Source organism: Paroedura picta, chromosome 3 (genome assembly GCF_049243985.1).
Source record: "Paroedura picta isolate Pp20150507F chromosome 3, Ppicta_v3.0, whole genome shotgun sequence".
NCBI lineage: Eukaryota > Metazoa > Chordata > Lepidosauria > Squamata > Gekkonidae > Paroedura > Paroedura picta.
Genome location: NC_135371.1, coordinates 132,878,908 through 132,904,522, shown reverse-complemented (window position 1 = coordinate 132,904,522; position 25,615 = coordinate 132,878,908). Strand labels below are relative to the sequence as shown.

Genomic DNA, 25,615 nt, shown 5'->3' with positions numbered 1-25,615 from the left:
TGATGGGATAACAGCCATTTTATGCTTTCTTTTTAAGCTTAAACATTTTGTTTTAGTTGAAAAGCAACTGATAAATGCATTAAATAATGTATTAAATCAACCAGATTACATGTATTCTTGGTCACCCGACTCCCCTGGATCAATCTCATTCCTCTCCTAGTTACCACTTATTTTATCTTTTTCCTTTCTTTTTTGAGACCACCGGGAAAAAATCTCTAAAGAACTCTAGAACAGGGGTACTCAACCTGCGGTCCTCCAGATGTCCATGGACTACAATTCCCACGAGTTCCTAATTACTAATCTTCTGAAATAATTTTAAAGTTCTTTTAAAAGTTATTTTGTGGTAGAACAGACCTACACAATATGCGACTGACCCAAACATTGCCGTCAGATAGGCCCCATTTCCCAAGGTTCAGGCAGGCAGCAATACCAGGGATGTTCAAGTGAGTAGAGCAGCAGTTCTCAACCGGGGGGTCCCGACCCCCAAGGAGGTCAATCCACCCTTTCAGGGGGGTTGCTGAGGATGCTGCCGTGGCAACCCAAAGGGGAAGAGGTTGAGAACCGCTGACAAAGGCGGCAACCCAAAGTGCACGTTCAGTGGCAATAATGGAAGGCCGAGGCAGCCAGCAAAGGGGAGGGGCATTGGCTGGCACAACGGCACCACCCCTCCCCTCCCGCCTCGGCCTTCCATGATCGCAAGCACACACGCAGCCCTACGACCCTCTTTGGGTTGCTGCTGCTGCTGCCACTGCCACTGCAACCCCCCTGCCGCAACTCCTGCCTCAGCAGCAATGGTGGGGGTCGCAGCGGTGGGAGGGTTGAGAATCGCTGGAGTAGAGAGTGGACGACAGCCACTTACAACTGGCAGACTGTATTCAGCCTGGTTGGTCACAAGTAGAAAGATTAAGGGATCAGGAACACCTGTGAATGTTTCAAGTGTTTCAAAATGGCCAGCCTTACAAGAGGAAATGGTGCCATGGTGAGAGGCTGGTTCTGGAGAGGTGCAAAAATGTTGCACACTGTTCCCCTATTACACCTATAGAAGTTGGCTCTGGATCAGAAAAGTTTATGCCACAATGTATTTGACAGCCCAGATGCTAAAGGACCACGTGAGTTTTCTCTGCAATATGCTAACATGGCTGCCTCTGGAATCCCTGTTAGGGCAGGACAATTACTAAGCAAAAAGATCATTTACTATGATGGATATGTGTTATTTCATACATTTGAAACAGAAGAAGTGAAAAAATGCAAGATTATACGGATACAAAATTTTAGAGCGCAAATACCTATGTCACAATGGAAAAAGTTATGGAAAAAAAAGTTCACAGGAAGTCAGATGTTAAGAGAAAGCTGGTATAAGATGTTTTTAGATGGTACATGGCTCCTAAGAATATTGAAAAAATGGATAAAAACTATAACGGAAAATGTTGGAAATGGCAAAGATTTTAATGGGACTAAAGAGTTTCTTAGGGAAATTACAGATGCGTCCATAGTCCAAGTAACAATTACAAAGGGCATCCTGTGTTAGCTTGAAACTGGAAAGAGACTCTTTCTCAGCTGTAATACTGGAACCCTCAGGGACAACACAGGACTGAACTAGCTGTAGCTGTACCAGTTCCCCATGGATGCTGGAGACTCAAATACAAACCTGGCACCTGCTAGCCAACCCCCAATGGGTGCCTTACCTTGTCACTCAGATCCCGGGAGACGTAAAGCAGAATGTCTGCAGCAACATCTGCGAAGAATCCTTCACCAGAAATCTGTTTCAAGATACAAAATAGATTTAATTCCACTTATAATGAGATTGCATATGAGGAAGGAACTATATTTGGAGCTCATCATTTTAAAAGGGGATGCAAGGTATGGGGAGGTTGTTCGATCTACAGTGAGAACTAAGGGAGCATCATTTCTACTCCAGAAAGGGAGTGGGGGGCTATAAATATAATAATAATAATAATAATAATAATAATAATAATAATAATAATAATAATAATAATAAATAATAATCACCAAATAACACACTACAACAAGCAACAGAAACATATATATATCAGCAAACTACTTGAACACTCAAAAACCTTTGTGTAGCATATAGGTTGATTGTTGGGTAAGATCACCGCCTGGTCCACTGCAGTCTACTGCTCAACCTAATTCTTATTATTTATTTAATTTATGTACCGCCCTCCCTAAGAGCCTCTTGTGGCGCAGAGTGGTAAGGCAGCGATATGCTGTCTGGAGCTGTCTGCCCATGAGGCTGGGAGTTCGATCCCAGCAGCCGGCTCAAGGTTGACTCAGCCTTCCATCCTTCCGAGGTCGGTAAAATGAGTACCCAGCTTGCTGGGGGGTAAACGGTAATGACTGGGGAAGGCACTGGCAAACCACCCTGTATTGAGTCTGCCATGAAAACGCTAGAGGGCGTCACCCCAAGGGTCAGACATGACTCGGTGCTTGCACAGGGGATACCTTTACCTTTACCTTTACCGCCCTCCCTTACAGCCCATGGCAATGTAAATTACAGAATTGGGACTCAAGGTACTCTAGTCCAGATCTTGATTCTGCAATGGTCAGGGAAAGTTCTTTCCTAATTCAGAAATAAACAGCAAGTGAGTATGGCTGAGGTTGCTGCAAGCAGCTCGCCTTTCCATTTCTCCGTACTGACTGCCCCACCTATTGCTGATCTTATATAGCTTCTGCCCCCAACTGCCCTCCTTGATCTTCTCCTCCACCCCACCATGTGCCAAACATTTTTCCCAGCAACCAAAATCTGAGCTTCAACTCGGAACATCATTCAAACTTAACCCGAGTTCTCTGATGTGCAACTGTTTGTTCTCATGGGACATAAATTTGCTGGCTGAGGAAAAAATCTGAGTGTAGAGCATGGATAAATGACATGTATACTTATCTTAACACTGTCTGAGAAGGATAACAAGCTGTGACCATCATGGGGCTAACAGCAGGGTATGAAATTGCGACAACTGGGATCATCACATGATAGGGAGGGGGCCGCCACAGGCAGCAGGCGGCTTGGGTTCTTGGCTTCCATATCTAATACTCAGAGCTGAACTGCATCTGGACAGCCAGGTAAGGGGCAATTAAAATTAGTCTGAAGGAGGATAGTTGCACATTTTAAAGCTCTCGCCTCCTGCTGTGGCCAGCAGCACCTCTTGCTGAGAAGCCAGTGTGCTGTCCATGCCACTTTTACTAACCGGACTCTATCCATACCACAGTCTTTCTTCAAAATATTTTTACCCCCTGCTTTTGACGAAGGCACCAAGGGGCTTTCCAAATCATCATTTAAAGAAAGGGATGGGCAGACTGCATGCCTATGGATCTACCCCATCTGCTGGAGCTTCAGCATCAACCAGCCTATGCCAGTTACAAAACAGTTCCCTGCCGCCCACAGGAGACAGATTACACTAAGCTTTTTATCCCTCTTAATCATCTTAACATTTTCTAATTATTGATAATATTCACCTTTTCAACACTACCATATATATTTTTACCTATGTGCTGCTACTCTGCCATAATTTCTATTCCTGTGTAGGACTTCTTAGAATGGCTCTAGCCAGTCAGGGATCATACGGAAAACCTGACGTCACATGCTACATTTAGAAGCACTGGGTGCAGTGTTCTGCTTCCCACACTAGCCAACCCAATGCTTCTAAGACGCTCAGCAGCAAGCATCGGGCCTCCTCCTATAAGCACTTTTTACAGGCCTATGGCCAAGCTAATGTGGCCAAAACCCAGTAAAGATCAGTCCAATCTCTTGTTAAAGAAACCTAGAATAGCTTTCTTCAAGAACATCTTCTAGTAGCTAATTTCAGAAATGAAATGCTCAGCAGAGAGGACAGAGCAGATGATGGTGGTGGAGAAGCCCAACAGACACTTACCAGGATCCCCCAAGAGTCTAAGAAAAAGAGCTGGATATGCCACAGACATGATGAGGAAGCAGAGCGGCATCATTTAATTCTGCATCAGGCTACCCTCAGATAATATTCTTCCCACCTTTGTCAAGTGTTCACTTGCTGAACAACAGCGGGAGGCGGTTGGATGTTCTTATGGAATTGGGAAACTGTCTAGAGTGGGACAACAGGAGACAAATGGTACGAGCTGCCCACGTCCAACATTTCCCGGGACCAAAAGCTGTGGCTGACGTCCCAAGCAAGTGCATTCTGCCTCAGAGCATGCTGCAGTAATACTCCTTGCTCCACTGGACCATTTCTTCTTTCTCTCTCCTCTCTGAACAATGCAGCACACTCAACAATGAACGAACTGACAGCCTACATGGTGCTCTAAGCTTTCATTACACTCCCAAAGTGCCATATTACTGCCAAGAATAATTTCTAGACAAAAGAAGACACACCTCCCCATGCATCTTGTTGCCGTTTCTTGTCATAGTTAGCCTGACAGAACAAGAAGCCAAGAAACTAAACTTTTCCTTTTCTTCTCCTTTACACTGGATTAATCTGAGAACTGGGTTCAAGAATCTTAATTTCTATATATATTTGTGCCTTCTCGCCTAACATCCATCATCACCTCAAAGTGGCATCTTAAACTTGCCATAATGCGGTGGTCCCCAATCACTGGGCCACAGCCCGGTGCTGGGCCGTGAAGGCCCTGGCACCGGGCCGCGGCTCCCTGCCTCCGCAGGGCCACACCGGGCTGCACATGCACATTTGCGCCATGCGTGGCCGCAAACACGCATGCGCGGCACTCCTGTAATGATGAGTAGGGAAGAGTGAGGTTGAAGAGCCCTCAAATACTTCTCCCAGATGACTGCCAACTGTGAAGTCTGCCTCAAGTTGTAGCTTACTGAATCTCAGTACAGGATTCGAGTAATGGAAGACATAATACACCTTCCAAATAAGTCAGCCTTGTTTTCTTCTTCTGGCCTGGAAATGCTGTTGTGGTGACTGGTTAAGTTCCCAGTATCACCCCCATACAAACCTGAATGGGGTCATGGAATAAACAACATGAATGCAGAAAAGCTTAAAAGGAGAGTCATAATACTGTTCGGAGGACTGCAGGATTCCCTTTCCTTCTGACATAACTGTGATAGAAACCAGCAAAGACAAGTCACCCTTCAGAGAACCATATAGAACTCCACTGTGGAGAAAATGCACCTAGCTTCTCCTTTCTTCACAAGGTAGGTAGGTCTGCATAATAATCTGCTTTTGTGCATTATATGAGGTGCTGTCCAAATCACCACTATGCATCTAGCCATGCATTTCCTCTGACAACTCTATTTCTAGTTATGAAGGGCAAGTCAGTTCCCGTTAACTCTCTCTTCCCCTGTAGATGTCACCTTTGTTCCCTCTGTCATTCCTGAGGAATAAAATTTTGGAAGGCTCAGTGAACTGCAGTAGGAGAGGAATGCAGGGAAGTCCTGCTGTGCAAAGTTCACAGATGGCCAGATACGCACTGCCAGTTCTTTCTGGCCCTCTTCTAGAAAGCCCTGCTTACTGCTTAGCCTGGAGCATCTGTGAAGGAATACCTGAAATGCTTTGGCATAGGCTGCTGCCAGTTGTCCCTGATCGTACAGCATCTTCTCAAAGTGAGGGACATGCCAACGCTGGTCAGTGGAATAACGATGGAATCCCTACAAGAAAGTGAGTGGAAACAGCTGTGTTATCATTTTTCCCTACTGTGGTGGAACATTCTTTGCAACTTTTACAAAAGGAAAACCCTGAGGGCCTAACTGCGTGTTATGTTATCTCCAGGGATGTTCCTGAATCTCGTGGAAAGGTGTGTTCTGAGGTTCTGTATGGCATTCAGTGAGAGGTTTAGACCTCCCTCTCATGCCTTTTTACTTGAAACAACACTAAGGAGTGCTATTTTCTCGTATGTAGACACATAAGCACATGTCAGATAGAGATTTGATCTGTGGGTATCCAAGGCTCTGGGTAGGGGCTGTTTTCTGAGGCAGAGGGACCAAATTTAGCTGCTGGTGCCCCTCTTCTCTCTCATACACATCCAAACCTCAAAAAGACTGGATCAGGGGATTCAATTTTATGGATCACTGAAGAAAATGCCCCCATCCTTCATTGTTTCCAATGGAGGAAAAATCCCAAATATTTTCAGGATTTTTCAGGCTGGGACACTTTTAATAGCCAAAACTAACTGAATTAATACCAGTAAGGTATTTGGGGGGGGGGGGTTGGCTCGTATTAGCTGAATGAACACCCCTATGTGCAGCCCCAGCAAACAATACCCTCTCAAGATTGTTTTAAGCTAGAAGTATGGAATGAAGGGAAATCTAACATGCAGTTAGGCCCTCAGAATATGCAGACAGATCCACCTAACACAGTGATTCCGAAGCTACCAGCAGCCACTAGAGGGGACATGAGCACCCTATAGATGCCAAGTCTAAAGGTGAAGTGACTGATGCAAATGAGAAACCTGCAATAGTGTAATGCTTCTGCACAAGAGAGCTGCTGTAATGCCAACCAGCAAAAATGGGAATAGAATTACAGAAGCACAGCTTTGGGGAGGAGATCCCACATACCACAGACTGCTTTCTGCAGGGATAGGAGAGGAGACTATATGCAGTATGATTTGTTGCTGCCATTCTCTTTGGGAGATCCCAAGCAAAACAACGGTGCTATCCTAAATACAGGTATAACCTTTTAACATTCTAACTCTTGCTAAAGACTGTATTATTAGTAAACTTCCCCTCCTCTGCCCATTTTATTGAGCAGCCAGAATGCAATCTTTTTGGAGAATCTGGCCCAAAGATAGGCTATATGAACATGGCTTAGCACATGGGGCTGGCAACCAAGTCCTTTTCAGGATTGCCTCAAGACCTTTGGAAAAGGGTGTCTGTGAACATCCTGTCCCACATGACAGATGAAATTATCTTGAATTGAACCATCTGGTCCAGTAAACAACTTGGGTGTCTTTTCGTCAGGTATAATCCCTGGCTGTTCTTTTAAACAACTACAGTTTTTATTTTTCTATGAGGCTATGCTTATTGGCTTTATTTTTATCTATTTCTTGAGCTTCCCCAGAGTGGTAGATTTGAAAGCTCAAACTGGTATGGATGGGAGGTGGAGTAAAAGCTACTAGGTCTTGAAATACTTGTGGATCCTTTAGTGAAGTTTGCGAACCACTATGTTAATTTTCTCCTCCCCCTTACCTTGGCAATATGATCATGAATCCCACCATATGCCATCATCTTGAGCGTGTGAAGTGCCATCTGCAGTGCCCGTGCCCCTTCAGAGCTTGACCGATGAAGAGCCCAGTAAGAAAACAGGAAATTCAAGTTGACTGAAATGCAAGAAAGCAAAGAATCTGGAACAGCTGCTTATGCCACGCTACTCTCTCCTTCTTGTTGGAAAAGAAGATCTTGAACTGACCTGGAGTAGGAAATTTGGGAGACTCTGAGAATCCACCATATTCTTCATCATAGGACTCTAGCAGCTGCTGGAAACATCTATTCATCACTTCTTGTGAGGACGGGGGCACTTCCTCACCTCGCGCACCCACATCAGTCCTGGCTAAGAGTGCAGACATAATTTTCTGGCTGTTTTCCAAAAGGGTAGATTTGTTCCGTTTCCACTGGTGGGATGGGAAAGAAACAATTTTAAGGTATAGCTTTTATAGTAATTACTTATGACCTCTACTTCATCCTACTATCCCTCTGCTCAGAAAAATTGTAATCCTTTTCTGCCCAGGTATCAAGACAAACCATGTGTGAATATTCCACAAAGGTCATTGAGTTTGCCATCCAGGATGTCATTCACACATACGAATTCAGAAAGGATGTTGCGTTCTACAGAGATGCTGGGTGAGTGGTTGCCTGGCAACGAGACAAGGAAAAGAAAAAGGTGAGCTTCAAGGTGGAGATGCAGCCAGAAAAGGAGCTGAGGCGTGTTTTCTCCTGAGATGTGGAGAATTTCTAAAGAAGTTCCTGAGGAGAAAAGCCTGTGGAAACAGACAAAGGCAGTTGGTGGAAGAGTGGCCTTTTTCCAGCATGAGGGCTAGAGAGACTTCTGTGTGACTGTGAGGAGAAATGGCAACGGAACCTGTCCGCAGTTTGTGAGTTAGAGCGGGGGTTGTCAACCCCGGTCGGCGGCCCGCTACCAGGCTGCGAAGGCCATGGTACCGGGCCACCGGCAGCCGTGCCTGCATCCCCCCCCCCCGCCACAGCAAGAAGCTAGCCAGGCTGCAAGCAAAGCGGCCGCTTCACTTGTGGCCTGGCTAGCTTCTCGCTGCGAGAGGGAGGGGAAGAGGCAGGTGCGGCCACCGGTTTTTTGCCACCTGGATGGTTTTCATAGAATGTAATCATAGAATAAAAGAGTTGGAAGGGACCTCATGGGTCATCTAATCCAACCCCCTGCACTATGCAGGATACTCACATCCCAATCGCTCATCTACTTTAACCTGCCACCCCTTTGCCTTTATGGTATTGTTATGCATTTTATGTGGGTTTTAAATGTTATTGTAAACTGCCACAAGCCAGTAGGGTCCAGGAGTGGCGGTCAATAAATATAAATATAAAATAAAAAATAAAATAAAAATAAGTGCTGTTCAGGATTTAAACAGGGCATCCACAATCCTATGACCACTAACCTTGTACTTTTAAGATGAAACTGGTTACATACATACATACATACATACATACATACATACATACATACATACATACATACATACATACATACATACATACGTATATATATATACAAAAAAAACAGTTTGTGAAACCAAGGTTTGGATTACAAAGTCATTCAAATCCTGATTTGCCTCAACAAATGTTGATATAATTGCCTTTATTCTTGCTCCCACCTGCCATTAATGCAAAACTAATTCAACATATTAAAAACGTAATCATCATAATTTAAAAACATCATATTTCTAACTGCACATGAAATAGACCAACATAGAATGGACCAAATGCATTTTGATCCTGAGGGGTCTTCCTCAGTGGTCAAATGATTGTGAGGAATGCACTCATGTATAAAATCAAAAGGCTTGCTGGGTGGCAAAGAAAAATCTGTTAGGTGCTGCTCCAGCTAGTCTTTTTAGTGTAAAGGTATCTGATTTGGAGCCCACCTTCTAAAATATGCATTTCCAGGGGCCACTACTCTCTGCTTTTGCCCAGTTCTCAATCATCAGTGCATTCCCAAATGTGTCATAGAATCATAGAATCATAGAGTTGGAAGGGGCCATACAGGCCATCTAGTCCAACCCCCTGCTCAACGCAGGATTAGCCCTAAGCATTCTAAAGCATCCAAGAAAAGTGTGTATCCAACCTTTGCTTGAAGACTGCCAGTGAGGGGGAGCTCACCACCTCCTTAGGCAGCCTATTCCACTGCTGAACTACTCTGACTGTGAAAAACTTTTTCCTGATATCTAGCCTATATTGTTGTACTTGAAAAAGCTTTGTCATAGTCACAGCGATAGGGCAAAATGGGGCCATTTTTTATCCCTTTTAGTTTTAGTTGGCTGCATGCAGCTTAAGCAAGCTAAATTCTGAAGACTGAAACCATTGTACTGTGTTAGACAGGACATGCTCAAGGCTGCATAGACAAAACTGTAGCCATCTCAAATAACAATGCCCAATTTGAATAGACTGTAAGACAGGTTGTATCAGAACACTGTTGATAAAGAGGTAGAGGAGAATTGTAAATAAGGCATTGTGCAGCAATAGGCTGGATGACTTTGCATTATCTATTCATTTAGCAGAATGCTAAACTTCTTGCATTATTTGGGCAAATTAATCCTTAACCCAGGCTATCTCAACAAAGGGTTCGTGAAACCCTGGGGTTTCTTGATGACCCCAGAAGAGTTAATTATATATATAAAGGTAAAGGTATCCCCTGTGCAAGCACTGAGTCATGTCTGACCCTTGGGGTGACGCCCTCTAGCGTTTTCATGGGAGACTCAATACGGGTGGTTTGCCAGTGCCTTCCCCAGTCATTACCGTTTACCCCCCAGCAAGCTGGGTACTCATTTTACCGACCTCGGAAGGGTGGAAGGCTGAGTCAACCTTGAGCCGGCTGCTGGGATTGAACTCCCAGCCTCATGGGCAAAGCTTTCAGACAGCTGCCTTACCACTCTGCGCCACAAGAGGCTCTAATTATATATATATATATATATATATATTTAAATTATTATTGAGTGATATGACTACATATGATTATGTTAACCCCTCCTCCTAAAAATGGCCAATGATGGGCCTGAAGGGGATGGAAAGGAAAGAGGCCCAGTCATAAAAATCCTTGCAGGCCAAGGTTCATTGCAGCTGGTGTCAATGGAGTCCAGAGAGGTAAGTACTCTCATTTTAACTTAACTATGTTGGGGGATGGGGGGTGGCAGTGTGGAGGATGCCTACCCCAGCCCTGTTCCCAGCCCAGTGGAGGTCACTGGGTTGCTTCTGGCATTGGGGCGGGGGGACACGATGGAGAATGATGTCACATCTGGTGGGAGTGTCTGGGTGATGTCACTTTTGGTGACATGTGACTTCCAGGGGGGGTAGAGAGGTGTGGCCTGCTGACCTCACTTCTGGGGTTTCTCAAAGCTTGAAAACTGTTTTGGTTTCTCAATGGTAAAAAGGTTGGGAAAGGTTGGGAAAGGTTGCCTTAACCTATATTCTGTTTTCTTAACATAGTGACCAATTATTTTTACTATAGTTGTAATGTGATGGGCTCATGCCCAGACCTAACAAGGTATATGGCAATGCGTGTTTTAGCAGATATATCCTACCTACAGCTGACGTGTAGAGGGATATAACCCAAAGCACATGCTTGAAAGTGGTTTATTACAGATTATGAAAGCTAACACCATGATGACTTGGGTGGATCCCCAGGCTGTTTCACCGGGATCACCTTTATTGTAATAAAGTTTCACTATGCATGTGTGGAATCCCTCCTGTTGTTTTTACTGGTGTAAGGCACACCAGGCAACAGCTCCATTTGGTCTACAAGAGTAACCACCATTAATTTAATGACATCATCGTTTCACAGAGCCAGTGAACTTCTCCCAGGTATTATAGCTGCAGCTGCAACAACAATCACATGAAAGCATTTTCAGCAGGTTTCACACAGCAACTATAAAATCAAAATCAGTCCCAAGATATAATATAATTAAATGAAACACCAGACTTTGGGAAGTTTCAGGACTGTATACCAAGATGTAATAAGTAAGAAGATAAAGTGGTGATTCATTCATCCAATAGTAATTTTGGGAGAAACTCATCACTCCCAAATGCTTTGCCCACTAAAACTAACCAATTATGATACATTTATTTTTCACATTAGCCTTTCAAAGAGTAAACTAGCACCAGTAACTATTAAATTTGGTCTCCACTGTACTATTCAAATTTGAATATCAACCTATTGCAGAAGTCTGAACTTTGTACCTGTTCTAGGATGCGGAGCAAAACTGTCCGAAAGCCAACCTGGTAAATGCCGTCCTCAGGAGGAAAGTAGGTCCCTCCTACAAGAGGTTTGAGATCCGGTGTCAACCATACACTCATTGGCCAACCCCCTCCACTGCTGGTTGCCTGAGAAAAATCATACAGGATGTGTTAGGTTCTTCTCCACCACATCTGAAAAGAGGCTTTCCAACTGGTTGTGCGAGGGTCTCAAGTTTCAACTCCCACCTGCACGAAGGTCATGTAAACTTTATCCACATCTGGCCTCTCTTCCCGATCGACTTTAATGCACACAAAGTTCTCATTCAGAATCTGACCAATTTCGACATTCCGGAAGGATTCTTGTTCCATGACATGGCACCAATGACAGGTTGAATAACCAACTGAAAATAAAAACTGTCAATTAAAAAGTTTCAGTGATGAACAAAGCAATGAAGAACTGGAATTAAGAGATAAAAACAATTGGTTGAGAAGAAGAAGAGAAAATAGCATTTGACATTTGCAAATATATAATTTAAAGGGTTTAGAACAAATGAGGAGGGAACTGGATGAAAGAGGAACAACATGCAACAGGAAAGAAGCTCCAACCACAAGAAGGCTTCTAAGTAAAGTATTGGAATGGTTTCCTAAGAACCATTCAGGGATCAAAATGTAATAGCATAGTTTTGAAAGGGAAGAAATGTGACCATAAACTGTTTCTACAGTAAAATATCGATCAGGTTATAAAAACTGTTTAAAGCATTATTTTAAATGACCCCTTTCACAGGGGTCGCAGCCCTTCTCTCCAAGGGGGTCCCCAAAGTGGCTGACATCACTCCTCTTCCATTTCATCCACACAACAGCCTTGTGGGGTAGACTGAGATAGAGTATTCATCTGTCTGGAACTGCGAAAAAGAGCAAGATCGGCATGGTGGGACAAGAGGCAGAACTGAACTGAGAAACCCCGGGGAAAAAAACAATTTATATACAATCATGAACAATGGATCTTCATGCCATTGGTCAGTTTCGATTTAATTTCTGTGAAAGAATACTTGCATAATTTTATGGTTGGGGATCACCACAACATGAGGAAGTGTATTAAAGGGTCGCAGCATTAGGAAGGTTGAAAACCACTGCCATAGAGGCTAGAAACCTTTTAGTGGTAATTTCTTACTGTTCTCTAAAGCAGGGGTAGTCAACCTGTGGTCCTCCAGATGTCCATGGACTACAACTCCCATGAGCCCCTGCCAGTATTTGCTGGCAGGGTCTCATGGGAATTGTAGTCTATGAACATCTGGAGGACCACAGGTTGACTACCCCTGCTCTAAAGTATCCAAGGATTCTACAAATATCTTTATCTTCCTATGAATTGCTACTTGCTTGAAACCAGCAAGTTAATAGCTCTTCCCAGACAAGAGGTCTGCTACTGATGACAGGTTGGATCTTCCTCCACCAGCTAATCTACTTGTGATCCTCATTTGTTTACTCATAAATACTCCTCGCAGCATTCTTTGCTGATGCCAACTGTACACTCAGAAAAAAACAACACAAGGACATTCCAAAAGGAAGTGGGGTGGATTGCCAGAAAACAGCTAGATGGAAATAGGGAAGAAAAATCCACTGCAGAAGGACCTAATTAGAACCATTTGTAGTCTCCAAGCATAAATTTATCTTCTCAAAAGATTTAAGCAACCATAAACCAAATCAGCAGGATAGCTTGTGTGGCATGGTTTTGAAATCTTATATATGCAGCCATAAACATGTACATAAAAGTCACATAAAATAAAGCCATTCCTTTGTTACCTGATAGGAATATCAACTTATCCTCCCTCTTTGCCTTGTCAAATGCCTCCTGACCCCATGGATACCTGAGATGGGGGGAAGGAGGGAGACAAGATAGTGAGATTCATCAACTAAATATGCCTAAACCAGAGAGCAGAGTTTAAACAGACACATTTCTCCAATCACTGACACTTCTAATTGATCATGATTACAACTGAGACACTGTCAAGTAGTACAACATCTATAAAAGATACGCAGGCAGAGCCACAATAGTCTGTGCCCAGCTTTGGAGCAGGCAGTAAGGCACACAACTGACAGGCATCATCAACATAGCTTCAGCCTCCATATACTGCTCAGGGCTCACAGCCATAAGAGCGTTGCCATGAATGAGCTGCCTGAAGGCGCTAAAGGACACTTAACAAGAATCAGGAGCTGTTCTGAAATGTCTCATCTGACTGATCCACCAGCCTGAGCATCTGGTTTATTCTTAGTCACTAAGAACAGGCCATGAATGAATGAATTTATTATTTATTATTTACTTAGATATTTATATCTTGATTGTCTCCAGAGTGGTAATGCAAAATGGCTTACAACATTCCCTCTTCCTCCTCCATTTTGTCCTCATGTCGGCCCTGTGAGGTAGGTTAAACTGAGAATGCATAACTGGCCCAAGGTTACCCAGCAAGCTTCCATGGTATAGTGAGGATTTGATGCAAAACCAAAACAGGAACACAACCCAACCTTAACAGGTAGAAACTCAGGTTGTTGAGCTGTACAATAAAATAATGTAAAACTTGTGAATTATTTATTATAGTGTACAATTAAAAACAGAATAAAAACTATACAGAACTAACAGCACATAAGACCAAACGCGTTTCGACCCTACTGGGTCTTCCTCAGTGGTCAGAACTGTGATAATACACTCTATATAAAGAATATCTATATTAAACTCTTTATAAAGTCTAGCTGAGTGGTTGAATGGGAAAGCTTTATTTCTGACGCACATGAGATACACGCTTAGCACAGAATTATATAATAGCAAAGAGTGGTGAGCCTAGGCACATATCATAGGAGGTGGTCTCCAAAAAGGATAAAATTTACATATATTGGTTGGAGCCATAATTTACAGATCCCATTCAACCACTCCGCTAGACTTTAAAGAGTTTAATATAGATATTTTTCTGTTCTGACCACAGTTCTGACCACTGAGGAAGACCCAGTAGGGTCGAAACACGTTTGGTCTTATGTGCTGTTAGTTCTGTATCGTTTTAATGAAGTTTTTATTCTATTTTTAATTGTGCACTATATTAAATAATTAACAAGTTTTACATTATTTTATTGTACAGCTCAACTTCCATAGTGAGGATTTGAACCTGCGTCTCCCACATCCTAGTCTAATGCTCTAATCACTGCAGCACTGCTGGTGCGTGATTATATACATAATTAAATTAGATGGGGGAACACATATGGTGTGAATCCCTACAGTCCAGCAGAAATTTGAATTCTTTCTCCCTCTGGTTTGAACAGTAATAAGAAGCATGGCAATTCATTCTATAGCACTGAATTGCAGTGATGGGTTGCAAAAATATAGGCATTTTGTTTAGATGGTCAAAATGAGAGAGTCAAGCTTTTAAGTAAAATCATAGAAATTGATAACAGCCCCAATGATGTTCTTTAGTTTTACAATAAACTTCTGTCCTCAGCTTATGACCAGGGGTGAGAGATGTGACTAAGTAAATGCTGCAAGGTATTTTTATTATATTGTTGTTGTTGTTGTTAAATTTATTACCCTCTCGTGGCGGGTTACAAAATGTCCAGCTAAAAAAACCCATTAAAATGGACAGAAAAGTACCAGTACCATAAAGCCAACATTTGCCTCATGAATTTCCCCTTTAAATAAAGCCATCATTGTACAGAATTTCGGAATATGTTTTTTGTCTTTTTGTTTGAGAATAATTTTTGCATTCACTGTGTAAACCACTTCTCAGATGCGGGAGAAAAGTAGGGCTATACATGCTTTAATATATAAAGTTGCCTTCGCTTTTAAATGGTCCCTGCTTCAAGGAGTTACAATAAAGGCACATACAAATGGCAGAGAAGAAGGATGAAAAGAAAGGTAGAGGGAAGATTTGCAAGAATGATGCATATGTTGTTAGACATTCTTAGGCTTTATTTTCAGCTGGGGATGAAAAAGAGGAAGGAAGAGGCTTCATAGGAAAGTTGGGTTTTGGAGAGGGATTAGAAAGAGAAGTGTTCATTTTGTTTGAAACACAGGTATTCTGGGAAGGAGTTGCAGATATAGGAGGCAGTTTGGAAGAGGGAGTGGAGGCACTGAAGAGAACAAGAAACAGGAGACTCTGGACAATAGTAAAAGAAATGAGTGTCCCCTAAAAAGAATGTCTACAATATTCCAAAGCTATTTTCCACTAAAATCATTTGTCTCTCCTACTCCTGTGACTTCTGAAGGAAAACTGCTCTTACCAGTCCACGGGATTATGGGCATGTTGAAGGAGGTAAGGAGACTTCTCATGAATCAGACGGTTAGTGTACTGAGAGGTGCCAGAATGGCTGCCTTTCCCTCCTGTGGCCATGGCCAAGGCTCTTCTTGAAAATACAGTTCTGCGACAAGAAACACAGATGGAGGGCTTTTAGTCTGGCTAATCTCCAAAACCCTAGGAGCCAGATTAATTCCCATGCCAGGCCTCTGCTGAGAGCTACACACCTCCTGGTGAGATCAGCATCTGGACAGGTTCAGTCTGTATTATCAGGAAATGCTACTGGCTTGTTTCATGAAAGAAAGACATCTGCAATAGACCATTTATGCACTGGGAACTTCACTGCCCCAGCTCACATGCATGGGGAGTACAAATAGGGGGTGGATGAGATGCACCAGGCCAAATGCTCCCTCATGTGGGTGCATGAAGAGATGGGACAACCTGCCATAACTAAAACTCCAGCCTGCATCCTGGCATGAAACCTCCAGTGCATAAACAGTCATAGAGAGCAGTTAAATTGCAGTCCTGGGTTAGCCATGGGAGGGTAGATCTATAGAAAACCAATGACTCCTGCTGGTTTCAGACACAAAGGCTTCCTTTGGGTGGCACTCACTTGGCTGGCCAATTGAAATGAATCGCATTGTCATTTCACCAAAGTCCCAGTTGCGAGAAGAGTGGCTCTCCCAACCCAAGCAATCAGCTGCCCAATGCAGACTGCCCCTTAGTTGGGTGCTTATTGAATCATGGAAGGGACCTCCAGGGTCAGCTGGTCGGACCCCCTGCACAATGCAGGAAATTCACAACTATATCTTGAATATAACTTTGTTGGCCTTAAAGGTGCCATGGGATTCAAATTTTGTTCCAAATTAAATACTAGAAGATGTGCTCTGAGAGATCCAATTGCTGAGCAAAAATTTAAAACCTAGATCTATGAAGTCCAGTGTTAGCATTTTATCTAACCACACTACCTCACTGGCTGTCCTGGCCACATGTTCTTAAGATTCACAGAGTACAAAACTCAGATAATTTTTGCTACTGAATATTTATAGCTGCTTCCACAGGAAGCTTTTTCTTTGCATAGGCAGCAGGAAACCCCAATACTATTTGGGAGCATCCAGATGATGTCGTTCCCACATGGACATAACTTGTATAGCTTCTGTGTTTCCCTTTTGAGCCAGAATAAAAATAAACCTATTTTAACTCTGCCCATAGGTGCAATAGAGAGACAGACCACCTGGTAGCAAAGAGTAGCAACAAGCCAGAAGGCCTCTTCAGGTGTGGCAACTGCTCTTTGGCATACCTTGCCCAGGAGAGGCACACCTGGCTCCCTTCCACCCTCTGCTTCAAAGGCTGGTTAAGGCCTTCCTTTTAAGAAAGGCTTTATGTCTGGACGGCTCTGGCAATCCATACTGTTGTTCTATTATTCCAGTCCATTATTTTACCCTGTTTATTATAAGTCATTTATTTAAGGGACTAAGAATTTTGTAATCTTCTATGATGCAGCATCTAACTAAACTACAACCCGCCTCCCACTGACATATTTCTTAATTTATACCGCCATCCACAAATCCTCCAAACCACCTAATTCTTCCTTTACTAAAAGTCCCAATCCTTCCAGTAACGTACATTTTCCTGTTGTTACCGCCAAAAAAAATTACAAATGATGTAGATCTGTTCCCACAATTTGACCCTCACGCTCTTTGTAATCACCTCACTCTGTCCAGCCATTTTTAAACAGCATTCAGCCTTCAAGATAAAAGAAAGTCCCAAGACTTTATTAAGATTGTCACAACAAAAAATGCCTAAGAGAAACAGGTGATAACTTTCACTGGATTTTCCAGTTTTACAGACAAATCCACTATATCTGAACATCACCTTTCCTTAATGTAATCCTCTTATCCCAGAACGACCACAACATCACTGAACACAGCTAAACAGAAAATACCTCGTAATTCTGCAATGCTGCTTCTATTTCAAATGTTGAGGCAGCGGCCTCTCTCACCTCTTTAGAGCACCTGTACGGTTCCTGTCAACCCAACAAAACTACGTCAGAGCTGTGAATTTTCAAAATGGTGTCAACTCCACCCCCATTCCAGAATGTGATTTGTATCTGGCCAATCAGAATGTACATTTCTAACGGACAGTTGAGTCAGCACTACTGCTTGTAAGCATGTCAGGCTAGGATGTGGGAGGCTGGAGCTGGAAGCAACAAAGATGTTTTGCTCTAATTTTGTCTCTAAACTGGAGTGGGGAGGGTATCTACATGACAATGTCCCCTCACTGCCTGCTTGTGGTGCCCCTCTTCTCACTTGGCTGCAACACTTCCTACACCTGGTTTGACAGGACCTTTCCAAGAGACTGTGATCAGCGTCTTCTTGGATGCTGTGTGGATAAAATGTGCATGTTTGCAGGTTCAGTGCACAAGAGCACCACTTCCCTTGCAGCAGTCCTCGCTATTGCTTTGGTAAATGACATATCAGTATAGCTTAACCCTATCACTATATATCAATTACTATATTTTAAAGCAGTGGTCCCCAACTTTTTTATCACTGGGGACCGGTCAACGCTTAACAATTTTACTGAGGCCCAGGAGAGGGGGGGTAGCCTTTTGCCGATGGATGTCGCCGCTGCTGCCTGAGCCCCTGCTACACTTGCTTTCCCACTGACGCCTCTGACTTCCTGCTGCCCACTGGGAAGTGCTGCCAGCAACAGCTGCATAGTGCCATGCCGAGGGGGAGCCGCAGCCATGGCGGCCACTGGAGAGCACCAAAGGTGAGCCGGTGGCAGAGTGGCAGGGCAGCCCCCGAGGCAGCAGCCAGGGAGGAGGACAAGGAGGAGCCGCGGCCTGATCTATGGACCGGTACCGGTTCCCGGACCGGGGGTTGGGGACCACTGTTTTAAAGCACAAAAGACCTCTGAGGGGAAGTGCAGGAGAGACGACTATGTAAATGCTTCACTTCTGCTAGACACACTTTTCCACACACAGCAGCAAGAACATGAAAAGAAGAATATGGATGTAGCCCTGGGTTCAAATCCCTACTCTGACACAATGCTTGGTAGGTGATCATGGTCAAGTCACTCTTTCTTAGCATAATCTACATTATATGGTTGCCATGAGGATTATTTGTGCAAACCTTGACGTGAACTTCCCTGGGCCATCAGGAAAGGGCAGGATACATGTATTAAAATAAAATAAATAAATAAAATGATGGAAGAAGAACCATGTACATTGCTTTCCAAGAACAGCCTTGGAAAACTTCTCCTGAACACCTCTGTAGTAATGTAATGAGGTAAATACAAGAATGCATTAACATACCTTGGGCATGTTGCAGTACACAGTATTTCAAAACCAGTATCTTAAGACTGCTACACATCACACATTTTAAATGTGGGTATTTGTATGCAAAATTGGGGTTTATGCACTTGACTTATAGCATGCTTCCAACTGAATGTATGGTCAGAAGTCAGGAATGGTCAGTAGCTTCCTGCCATGTCCATTAAAAAACAACAACTGTCTCCCCTAAGATAAGAATATGAAGGAGGCATACTGTTAATTTTATTACATGCATCACATTCCTCCAGGATCGCGGACAGAGGGTAGCACTAGGAGAGAGCCATCACCAACTGGCATCTGGAGTCCCTCAAGGGGCAGTTCTCTCTCCAATTCTATTCAATATCTTTATGCGCCCTCTTGCTCAACTGATGCGGAGGTTTGGGCTGGGTTGCCACCAATATGCGGATGACACCCAGCTCTTCCTCCTGATGGATGGCCACTCTGACTCTCCCCAAAACATTAGCCAGCTGCCTGGAAGCAGTGATGAGATGGCTCAAGCAGAGTCGTCTGAAGCTGAACCCTTCAAAGACAGAGGTCCTGTGGCTGGGTAGGAAGGGCCCAAGGGAGGAAGCCCGCTTACCCATCCTGGAGTGCAGCTACCAGTGGGCCACTCCACCAGGAACCTGGGCATGATTCTTGATACTCCCCTCTCAATGAAGGCTCAGGTCATGATGGTAGCACAGCTGGCATTCTACCACCTTTGCCAAGCCAAACTACCTGGCTTCGGAACACCTAGCCACAGTGATCCACGCGACAGTCACCTCTAGGCTGGACTTCTGCTACTCGCTCTACACAGGCCTGCCCTTGACTTTGATCCTGAAACAACTAGTCCAGAACACAGCCGCAAGGGTCCTCACAGCAACACCTCAGAGGTTCCACATTCAGCACATCCTTCAGCAGCTGCTCTGGCTTCCAGTTGAATTCTGGATCAGACCTAAGGTTCTGGTTATCACCTTCAAGGCCATACACAGTCTGGGCCCAGTATGCCTGAGGGATTGCCTCTCTGCTTACAATCCACAAAGAGCCTTACCCTCTAGCACTTCAAACTTACTGGTGATCCTTGGCCCCAGGGAGGCTTGCTTGGCCTCAACCAGGGCCAGACCTTTCTCCATCCTGGCAGAACAAGTTCCCAGATATGATCAGGGCCCTGACTGAACTTGAACAGTTCCACTGGGCCTGCAAAGGGGAGCTCTTTCACCAGGCATTTGGTTGAGATCGATCTGAACCACCACTTCCCAACGGCCCTCTTGAACCCCCTCCTATGGCACCCACCATAGTTCCACCAAATCCAGTATGAATTAATTTAATGTTTCCCACATTCTTCTACTGCCCCATGTTGTTTGTTGTTTCAGTTCGTTCATTATTGTTAATCTAAGTTATCTGTATTGTTTCTGTTCTGTTTTATGTGAACTGCCCTGAGCCTTTGGGGAGTGTGATATATAAATAAATTAATTAAATTAAATGAAACAAATAAATTAAACATTTGTCATCCATCACAACTTTTTGGGAGACAGGGTTTTTTTTTAAATCTCAATATATTGTGATTTGAATGGGAAATCTCCTAGAACAATAATGATGCCCCCATATTCCCTTTCTCTAGAGAAGGCCTCCAATTTTTGTGGTATCTGATTTCATTGGCATATAACCATACAATGTAGATTATGCTGAGAAAGAGTGACTTACCCGAGGTCACCTAGCAAGCATTGTGTCTGGGTGGGGATTTGAGCCCAGGGCTCCATCCACAATTCAATCATTTTCCGTGTTCCTTCTGTTGCTGCTGTGTGTGCAAAAGTGTAAGGGATTATGGGCAACATCCTCTACCTTAAGAAGTCTTCCTTCAAGTGGCTCTTATGTTGGAGGAAGAGCCATTTAATTTGGAGGAAGTCTCCTTAGGCAGAGGGAAGGCCTCATGCTAAGCTTTTCCCACCAATACTAGGTCAGCATTGTTTTTATTATTATTATTATTATTATTATTATTATTATTATTATTATTATTATTATTGGATTTATTACCCGCCACTCCCTTGCAGCTCGTGGCGGGTTACAACAGTATAAAACCCCATAAAATACATTAAAATCCCATTGACACATCTACAATTAAAGCTGCCTGGCAAGAGCGGCTAATCGACTACCCATTCCCCCACTAGCGGGTGGAGAGGGGATACTGATGGTACCCGTCTCTTTAATCCCAATCCTCAGGTCCGGGGGGACATAGATGTTAAGCCTGGTCTCAACTGTAAACCTGGCAGAAGAGCTCCGTCTTGCAAGCCCTGCGGAACGATGGAAGGTCCCGCAGGGCCCGCAGCTCTCCCGGGAGCTCATTCCACCAGACGGGGGCCAGGACCGAAAAGGTCCTGGCCCTGGTCGAGGCCAGGCATGCTTCCCTAGGGCCGGGAACGACCAACAGATTTTCTCCCGCAGAACGTAAAGCTCTGCGGGGGGCATAGGGCGATAAGCGGTCCAGGTTTGAGAAATTGCTGACACAGATGTTTTGGTTTTTACCAGGTTTGAGAAATTGCTGACACAGATGTTTTGGTTTCAATTCTCCAAAGCAAAATAACTTTGTACTGCAGATAGATTCAAGCGGTTAGCCATGTTGGTCTGAAGCAAGACAACAAACTTTGAACCCAAAGGCACCTTTAAGACCAGGAAAGCTTTATTCCAGGCATGAGCTTTCACGTGCATGCACACTTCTGCAGACATTCCTCAGAATTTGGCACAGAAGGCATAAAAGACGACACAAAATATGGACATGGATACAGCACCCACTGAGGACCACTAAAGCAGTCCATACTTACTGTGGTGTAAATCCATCAGAATAAAAGGGGGCGGGCCTAGAACACAATCCTGCACTAGATGATGCTTTGCAGTCTAGTATAAGTCCTGAGATCACAGGAACCTTAAGCAACAAAACTCTAGGAGAAACGGCGGGGGGGGGAGGGGAGAATGCCAACCAAATGCTGTTCTGATAATAATACCCATGAAAAGTCATCAGCAACAGCGGCGGAACAACAGACGATTTCTCCAGTTCTGAAGGCGCCTGCATTCCAGCACAACAAATCGCGAGCCTGGGAGGAAATCAGTAGCGAAGCTAACAGGAAAAATGCAAAAGGGTGATTTTCTTTTAAGTTTTGACCGACATTATGGCCCACCAGAGAGCTCAGTGCAAGGGGAGGCGGGCCACAGTCGCCCGTACAGAGGACGGATCAGAAAAGGGCAACCCGCTCGGTTTCCACTAGGAAGGCGAAATTCAAGACCAGATGGAATTCGGAGTCTGGCACCGAAGCAAACCCGGCGGGGTTCGCTCACGTAGGGGCGGCCGCCCGTCCTCGCTTCCTCGCTGGGCTGTTTATCTGCATGTAAACAGCGGCACGTGACCCATCCGGGAGCCCCGCGGGCCGACGGGCAGGAGGGAGGGCGACGCGGTACCTGCAAGCCCAGGACAGTCGCTTCGGCCCGAGCCGGGGCAGCAGCGGGCGGCGGTTAGAGCGGCACAGCAGCAGGGCCGCGGCGGAGATCATCGCCCGCAATGCCGCCAGCGGCACAGGGCGGAGCTAAGCCCCCACCCCCCACCCCCGGCCCGGCGACTTTGGGAGACTGAGGAGGAAGAGCCTCGTTCTCTCCCGGGGCAGGGGCGGGGAGGGACTCCGCTGGGCTGCGGTTCAGCCGTCAAGGGGTGTGACTCCGATTCGAAGGCGTAGGGAGGAAGCGGTTCGAAGGGGAGGAGGGGCACGCCTGGGAAGGCGCCCCAGGGAATCGGCCTTAGAGGCGAGCCCGCTTTTCGTGCAGCGCTGCAGAGCTCGCACGCCCGTGTTATGTCTGCGGAGCGTAGTAAATACAAGAAAGTATTTCATGACATTTTAATTGTTCTCAGTAAAATAAGTTTCCCATATAGAATATTAAAACGTTTAAGCTACAGGTGGCACCCGTCTGGTAAATTGATTAATTCCAGCACACTCCGGATGTTCTCTGGGCATCTCTGATGGGGAGTTGCGACTGAGACCAGTAGACTGGCCAAATGTACTTCCTTGGGGCCAGGGATCACTAGCCCATAGAAGGGGGCGGGGCGGGGCGGGGCGGGGCAGAGGTTAAGACAGTTCTTCAAGTATGCCAGGCCCAGACCGCAAATGGCCTTAAAGTTAAATACCAAAACTTCTAACCTGATCCAGAATTCAACTGGGAGCCTGTGCCATTGCCAAAGCACAGGCCGTATATGGACTCTCCAAGATGTTCCCAAGAGGACCCTGGCCACTGGAGCAGGGATAAGGGCAGGCCTCCGTAGAGCAAGTTATAGAAGTCCAGTCTACAAGTGACCGTTGCATGGATCACCATGGCTAGGTGCTCTGGGTCCAAGCAGAGCACTAGTAGCTTAGCTTAGCGAAGGTGGTAAGATGCCAGCTGCTCTACCCTTGTGACATGCACCTCCATAAACAGAGAGGTATTGAAGATCACACCCAGGTTCCTGGTTGTGTGCAATGGTTAGATATACCCCATGACACAAAAACTTTATTCCGAAACATGGATCCTTATGGATCCACAGAATTTTTGTGTTGGTGCACCCCAAACTCACCATCAGGTCACTTATCATGATAGCAATAGATTTCACCATGAAAATCATGCATCTTGTTTCATGGCATCACAAGTGCACAAAAATGTGTCTCTGAAGCATGGATCCTCAGCATTTTTGCACTGGGTTACCCTAAACTCAGGGGCTTTCCGCATTCGTCCAAAATAGCACAATGGTTACTAATTGAAATCGCTACAGTTTTGCCATTATGCACAACGTCGTTGACAATCTGCAACACTCCTGAAACTGATCTGCAAAAAGCGCTTCGTTGTAGCGCTTTCAGGGATATCCCAGAAAGTGGATTCACCCTCCGGAAAGCGCTACACTCCTGCAACCAATCTGCAACACTAGCGGGAAAGTTCTGTGCGTTACCATTGTTGCGGTTTCTGCAAAGTCCCTCCCCCTGGCTCTCTCCTCTGATCTTCCGGCGAAGCGATCGCCATTTTTTTTTCTCCGAGCGAGCGAAGATCAACGCACCGGCAAGCCTTCGTTTACCCAGAGAGGCTTCCCTGGCTGTAGCCCCTCTGTTTAAAGTCACCAAGCACAAGCCTGTTTGCTGGTTTATTTTCACTTTATTTTCACTTTATTTTCACACTGTTTTCGGCCGAAAATCGCGCCTGTGAGGTGGGGTGTTTTTTTTTCCACTCGGGGGGAGCGTGGCAACAGCAGCTCAAACACCACCTGCTAGCTGGATGGGTCTCTCCAACGGGTGTTTTTTTTTTTTTAACTTCCTTAAAGGGAAAGGGGCTGTTTGGGAGCATGGTAACGGCCGCCCATTGGCTGCTTGACAGCCAGGGGCGGGACACAGCTTAGCAATAGCGCTTCCTGGCTAGCGATTTTTGCAGAGACCGGAACCCTGTTGGAAACGATAGAAACGCAACTTGATTCCACTACAAAGGCAGGTATGCGTTACGCCAAATTCCACTATTTAAAATGGCGATTTTTCGTTCAGCAAACAATTTGCTACATGGTGCGGAATGGCCCTCACTATCAAATTCCATATGTCTATAGTCACAGAATTTAGCAGGAAAATCTTGAATCCACTACTTTCTGCCACCTGGCATGGTGCAAAGCATAGATCATCAATATTTTTGCATTGGAGTCACCCCAAACTCATCATGGTGTTGTCCATATTGGAGGTCTCCTGATTTAATTAGGGAAATCAGTGATTTAATTGGAGACTTGGCAAGAGGGGGTAACTTAGAATCTCTAGCAATGCATACAATGATGTTCCTTTAAAGAAACTCTAATAACTAAACCAGTCTGATATAAATGGGAAGTGTTCTTTATTAGAGAGAATCAAGAAATATAATCACATTAAAACAGGAGAAGGGATAGTGTATGGAGGGGGTTAGTATTTACCATCACGATGTGGAGAAGGATCTGCAGATTTATCAGTGAAATGACAGATGGTGTTGGGTACTCTATTTTTATAGGGGAAAATGTTACCTCAGGCTATACTGCTGTGCTAGCCCCTAAAACATGCTGAGGAGATTTCCTGTGTTTGACAATGACCATAGGAGACGTGATGGGCTTGTCCATATGGGGGAAATGCTTCAGGAAAAGCCTTAATATGTTTCCAGGAAATAGGATCCTCTACCTGACTAGAATAAAAGGTGTTAATGTTTCCTGACAACCCCTTGAGTACTGATGGGAAACTATCAGGGTGAGACAAGGTGTTAGAAATTGGTAATTGAGGTCTGTGGACGTGAAAGGAGAGATTTGAGAAACTGACAGGATTAGTTACCAATTCTTGGAGAGCCTATTGTCCCAAGGTATGTCTCTCTTTTGGGTGAAGAGGATCCCACTGACATCTGACTAGCATCCATTTCCTATCCCTGCTTGGGAGCTGACAGTCATTTTTTGCCAACTGATATCCGTTTACCAATAGCATTTTCACCGTTGCCATCCCTGAACTGAGAAGCCCGTGCAGAGCTGGCTTCTTGTGCCACAGGAGCCTCTCATCTAGGCTTGATCCAGGGCCATTTTTGCTTCCCAAACCTGCATGCCACAGTCCAAAGCTGAACCAGGCTTCAGAGGCTGTCGCAAATGGGATTCCTCACAGTTGTGTAACTGCAAGG

At 44.8% G+C, this 25,615-nt stretch overlaps 1 protein-coding gene across 6 annotated transcripts in view; it reads right to left on the bottom strand.

Annotated features, from left to right (window-relative positions):
• SPATA20 (spermatogenesis associated 20) overlaps positions 1-22,643 on the bottom strand; it is a 50,346-nt gene extending 27,703 nt beyond the window's left edge. Inside the window, exons 1-9 of one of the 6 annotated variants that reach the window (XM_077327950.1) lie at positions 22,397-22,643; positions 15,620-15,757; positions 13,160-13,224; positions 11,606-11,760; positions 11,402-11,506; positions 7,356-7,557; positions 7,136-7,266; positions 5,495-5,599; positions 1,686-1,760 (exon numbers count right to left, since the gene is read on the bottom strand). In XM_077327950.1, coding sequence (XP_077184065.1) covers positions 1,686-1,760; positions 5,495-5,599; positions 7,136-7,266; positions 7,356-7,557; positions 11,402-11,506; positions 11,606-11,760; positions 13,160-13,224; positions 15,620-15,757; positions 22,397-22,488 — 1,068 coding nt within the window. In that variant the 5' untranslated portion in view covers positions 22,489-22,643. Of the gene's footprint in view, positions 1-1,685; positions 1,761-5,494; positions 5,600-7,135; positions 7,267-7,355; positions 7,558-11,362; positions 11,507-11,605; positions 11,761-13,159; positions 13,225-15,619; positions 15,758-17,578; positions 17,740-21,945; positions 22,060-22,119; positions 22,358-22,396 lie in introns of those variants that run through there. The other 5 variants (XM_077327948.1, XM_077327953.1, XM_077327949.1 and 2 more) reach the window with 5 other exon arrangements.
• Positions 22,644-25,615: the final 2,972 nt, after the last annotated feature.